The 2,600-nt window shown below is 31.0% G+C and overlaps 1 protein-coding gene across 1 annotated transcript; it reads right to left on the bottom strand.

Moving 5' to 3' along the window:
* Nucleotides 1-1,532: 1,532 nt before the first annotated feature.
* On the bottom strand, nt 1,533-2,600 carry LOC146723150 (uncharacterized; the record flags this gene model as incomplete). The annotated part of the gene is made up of 3 exons (XM_085483005.1): nt 1,533-1,871; nt 2,100-2,273; nt 2,460-2,600. Coding segments are annotated over 3 exons (654 nt in total), but the record flags the coding sequence as incomplete, so codon positions are not given.

The raw sequence follows: 2,600 nt of genomic DNA, 5'->3' as shown, positions 1-2,600 counted from the left end.
TAATGAGGAAAGGAGTTTTAATGAAACGACCCAATACAATAAAGCTAAGAAATACAATATATAATAGGCCAAAATGCCCATCGGTCTCGTAAGCGTCCGCTCGGTGCGACAGCTAGACCAAATCTAATCATGGCGCCCCAAAACATTTGAACGCCGGTTGTCTATAAACAACCCTCCTAGGAGATGAAAAGGGATGAAGGTGCTCAGGGGATGTAAACCAGGGACGTAACACTATATATATATATATTATATATAATATTATTATTTACCTTATTCTTCATAAAATTTCTGCACAATTTACACTCTTTCAACACCTTAACCAATTTTGACTTGAAACTGTCAAAATAATTTTGACAATCGAACACTACGAAGCATGCGGCACAATGTGTGATCAGCACAAGAACCAGGACTTTTGTTTGAATCGTTATCGTTAGCTAGGTAAGTATACATTGCAATCAACATTCTTATGTTATCGAAGTTCACGCTGTGATCTCGCAAGTCTGGCACGTACACGACAAGATTTCATAAAAAAAAATAATGAATAAAGAAAAAACGAGGATACAAGAGGTAAGTAAATTTATATTTTAACGCACACACAGAGAGAGAGAGAGAGAGGGAGGGTGAGAGGGAGAGGGGAGAGAGAGAGAGAGAGAGAGAGAGAGAGAGAGAGAGAGAGATTACAATTTTATTTTTATTCTTGATTTTTAGGGCGCTGGTACGAGTGAAGAGTTCAGTACGTCTTTGGATTTGGAGCTCACAAAAATTGAGTTAGAAGATTTAAAGGAACAGTTAGCTGCAGCAAAGCAGGCTCTTGCTGCAGCTACTGCTCCAGCTTCAACTTCCAACGGAGCTCCTGCTCATGCTCCGACTCATGTTTCCACAACTGCTCCTGTTCATGCTCCAACTCCGGTTTGCAAAACTGCTCCTGCTCAACCATCGCAACCACCACAGCCTGCAGTAGTGGTTGAAAATGAAGAAAAGGATAATATACAACGTAAGTAAAAAATAAAAATAAGAATTATTTTAGAAACAAATATAAAAATAACCAATGTAAATATATGTTTTTATATGTAAATTTTATTTGTTTTACAGTAAAACAAAGACCCGCTCGATGGTCGCGAGCTGGTCGCGGACGTGGTCGCGAACGTGGCCGCGGACGAGAAAATATAATTTACATACATATGTAATTACATATATATACATATTACATATATATATATATATATATATATGTATATATATATACGCATATATATACGTATGCACATGTATATAATTAAAGATAATCATGACCATGGCGATTATAATTAATGATATGAGTTGCTTATTTTGATGAGCTATTTATTTGAAAGTTGAGAACATTGCCATGTCTGTTTTAAAAATCAAATATCGAATATTTTTAGATTAATAATTAAGAATAAATATATATACTAAAGGAATAAAATGTAAAAAAATATGAAAAAAATATTTATATAGATAACACAAATTTTTTAAAATTACTATAAGACTTTTCCTCATTTTATTAAAAAATTTCAACATAAAGAATTAATAAATGGCAATGGATTTGAAATTATTTGATATGAGATTGTAAATGCATTTTTTATGCAACCATTAATACGAACAATGATACTTGTGTTGAAAATGCGGATATCAACGACAAACTTTATCATGCTATTTTTCACTTCTCTAATTGTATTTATATACTCGGTTGCCCCGGTATTTATTAACGTTATGGCATTACTATCAATATCTTTTAACGACAATTTAGTTCGAGCAAGATTCATCGCGATGCAGCTCTGCATCTTGATATAGTTCGAAGAGTAACATTTCGGAATGATAGCGTTTAACTTGGTCAGTAACGTCTTTATTACCTGAAAGATATTATAAAAAAATGATTTCTCTATCATATTCATTATAACGTAATTATACAGGTCATATTGTTCTCTGTGTAAAATAAATACATGCAAGCAACTAAAGTTATTTTATTAACATTTAAAGTATAATTTTTATCAGTTGATTGAAATTAATTAAAATTAATAAAATCAATATTTCACTATAATTCTAAATATATACGTTTACGTATTAAAATAAATAGTTACCTTAATATTGTTTGCCACGTTCTTTAATGGGGCTTCCATAGTCTTATTTCCATATTGGATGTACGTCTCCAATTCAGCAATTGTATTGTCTTTCCTCGTTTCCAAATTATGCTTTGCATAATTATAACATTCATTAATTTTTTTACTCTCTTTTTTCGCCTTCTCGATAGATAACTGAAAAGATAATAAATATGCAAATGTATTTTTGTTGTCATATGTGAATAATTGAACATATTTTTCATAAAAATCTATTCTAAAAATAAATGCAAGTTTTCAATGTTTTCATTATAATTTAAAACATTTATATTTTATGATATAACATATGCATTTGTCTTCTCATTATCTGGACAAAATATGCACCTTGATATTCTCGAATGTTGAATTGAGAATATTATTAACTTTAAACAAAGTCCGAATCCTCAGATCATTGAGTTTGACTTGTAGAATCTGCTTTATTTGCTTTTCGAAAAGTGAAATACTTTTAAGAATAGCTTCGATATT

This window comes from Nylanderia fulva, unplaced genomic scaffold (genome assembly GCF_048542155.1).
Source record: "Nylanderia fulva isolate GAGA-0341 unplaced genomic scaffold, ASM4854215v1 Scaffold227, whole genome shotgun sequence".
NCBI lineage: Eukaryota > Metazoa > Arthropoda > Insecta > Hymenoptera > Formicidae > Nylanderia > Nylanderia fulva.
This window is presented reverse-complemented; position numbering and strand designations above follow the sequence as displayed.